Source organism: Rhagoletis pomonella, unplaced genomic scaffold, assembly GCF_013731165.1.
Source record: "Rhagoletis pomonella isolate Grant_MI unplaced genomic scaffold, Rhpom_1.0 Rhpom_scaffold_00003, whole genome shotgun sequence".
In the NCBI taxonomy this organism is placed as follows: Eukaryota; Metazoa; Arthropoda; class Insecta; order Diptera; family Tephritidae; genus Rhagoletis; species Rhagoletis pomonella.
In genome coordinates this window covers 49,391,853-49,394,293 of record NW_023458557.1, presented here as the reverse complement: position 1 = coordinate 49,394,293, position 2,441 = coordinate 49,391,853, and the positions used below count along the sequence as shown (strand labels likewise).

At 37.3% G+C, this 2,441-nt stretch overlaps 1 protein-coding gene across 1 annotated transcript; it reads left to right on the top strand.

Annotated features, from left to right (window-relative positions):
• Positions 1-1,024: 1,024 nt before the first annotated feature.
• Positions 1,025-1,827, top strand: LOC118736597 (jerky protein homolog-like). Its single transcript, XM_036466648.1, has one exon. It carries the CDS (start codon positions 1,038-1,040, stop codon positions 1,773-1,775), a length of 738 nt encoding a protein of 245 aa, XP_036322541.1. The 5' UTR covers positions 1,025-1,037; the 3' UTR covers positions 1,776-1,827.
• Positions 1,828-2,441: the final 614 nt, after the last annotated feature.

The window sequence follows — 2,441 nt, the reverse complement described above, 5'->3', positions numbered from 1 at the left end:
AGGCTTTGCTGTTTTTGATTTGTTTCTATTTCAGTTGCTGTTTTTCCAAGTTGCAAATCATATTTCTAGCGTAAGCAGTAGGCTTTGATTTCTTGCTCGCTTTTTTTAGTCGTTTTTTTAAGTTGTGGCGTTAGCATAATTTTTCCGCTGATTTAAAAGTTAAACCGCAAAATGAAAACAAAAAAACGAATTTCGCTGTACGACAAAATGAATATACTCGCGGATTGCGATAAAGGAAAGTCTTTATTGTACATTTCAAGCAACTTTGGCTTGTCTAAATCAACAATTTGCACAATAAAAAAACAAAAGGCCCAAATATTAGCCAGCACTACAAGTTCTGCGAAACGTCGCTTCACAATGAAGACTGGAGAATTCGTTAAAATGGAAGATGCACTGTGGTTTTTAACTCAACGAAAATGTCACATTCCAGTAGGAGCTATGCAACTGAAATGTAAAGCGCGCGAGTTGCATAAGAAATTGTACAATAACACATTTTTTGCGAGTGATGGTTGGCTTACAAAATTTAAAAAACGATATGGAATCAGACTGCTGAAGGAATCTGGTGAAAAATTGTCCTCTAGCAAAGAACTTGTAGCCCCATTCATTAAAGAGCTATCGAGTGTGACAGAGAAACATAATCTTTCACATGAAACAGTGTTTAATGCGGACGAATCTGGGCTTTATTGGAAAATGCTACCAGACAAGACATATGTCCATTCGGAAGAGAAATGTGCACCAGGAAGAAAAGTGTCAAAGGAAAGAATAACATTTCTGGTTTGTGCGAATGCAGAAGGGACAAAAAGGATAGAACCTTTCGTCATTGGGAAAGCGCAAAACCCTAGATCATTTCGCAACAAGATTTTGCCGGTTAAATATGATAGCTCGAAATCTGCATGGATGAATGCTGCAATATTTAAGAAGTGCTTTTTTGGAATTTTTGCTCCAGAGGTTTGTTAAATTTTGCGTTTATGAAGACATAAATTGCACTATAAATCATCTTAACTCATTTTCAGGTGGAACGTTTTCTAGAAGATAAAATGCTTCCCAAGATGGCGCTTTTGTTGTTGAATAACGCGCCAAGTCACCCGCCTGCCGATCAGTTGGTAAAAGAGACCGAAGACGGAAAAATTTGGGTCATGTATTTTCCACCAAATGTCACTCCATTGATCCAGCCCATGGATCAGAATGCGATTAGACTATTAAAACTCCATTATCGCACCAGCTTGTTGTCAATGGTTGTGACCTCAGTGGAAAGTCTTGAAACGTGCCTTAAGCAAACCAACTTATTCCAAGCTGTTTCTTTACTTGCATTGGCGTGGAAGAAAGTATCCCAAGAATCATTAAAAAAATGCTGGAACAGAATTTTTAATGACGACGGATTCGACGAAGAGGACGATGTTCCTCTTTCCATACTTCAGCAAAGTGAGGAAAACCTCGCGACCAGAAACTCTTTACGTTTATTAGAGCGTGTGTTTCCAAATGTAGAGTTCGATGTCAACGATGTGACCGAGTGGAATAATGAGAATATCATCGACGATATACTGTCGTTTAATGACCATGACGAAGAAGAAACAATTGTGGCTCCAGCCGAAATGCCAAAGGTAAATCATGTGGATGCAATAAACTGTTTTCAAACATGTATTGAGTGGGCTGTTGAAAACCAGATTGACAGTTCCAAAACCCTTTTACTGAGAAGCCTACAAGAAGAGGCTATGCAAGTGAGTTTGCAGATCAATAAACGTCAGAGCTTAATGACGGAGTTTCTAGTAGACTGATGTTCTCCGGTAATTTAGTACAAACATTTATTTTAACCTTTTGATATATGTACGAATGGAAAAATATGTACAAGTTTATGTTTTGATTTTGTTATTTTAAGAAAATAAAAAATAATTTGAATTTTTACATAAATTTAGTTACTTTTTTATTGCAAAATATTCGTTGCGATTATACGAATTTTTCGATTTTACGAATAGGGCTGACATTATATAATTCGTATTATTGGACGTCGACCAACTTTTTGGTAGTGACTTCAGATACATATATGGGATTCCGAGTTATTCGGAGGATCAATGTTAGATGTCGATCGTAACAGTTTAATTGTCGTTTTTATTTTCAGACGCAGACCTAGTGGATATGGCTTTAGATAGCGGAGGCTCCAATGCCTGATGGCATGGAGAAGAAAGATTGATTAGATCTAAGGGCTGAGATGGAGGATTTTTCTGTGTAGATTCAGTGACTATCTTTTTGGGTGGACTAATAACACGCTTATGCTTATTTTCTCGACTTTCCTCGGAGTTTGGAGGGTTGTCGAGGCATGTGAAAGACTTAAACATTTTTTTTCAAAAAGCACCGACGGATCCTTCCCGATTTCTGTACTGTCTAAAGAATTTAAATAAATCGACTTCGGTTCATCGGCATTTTTGACAAGACAAAGAAAACAG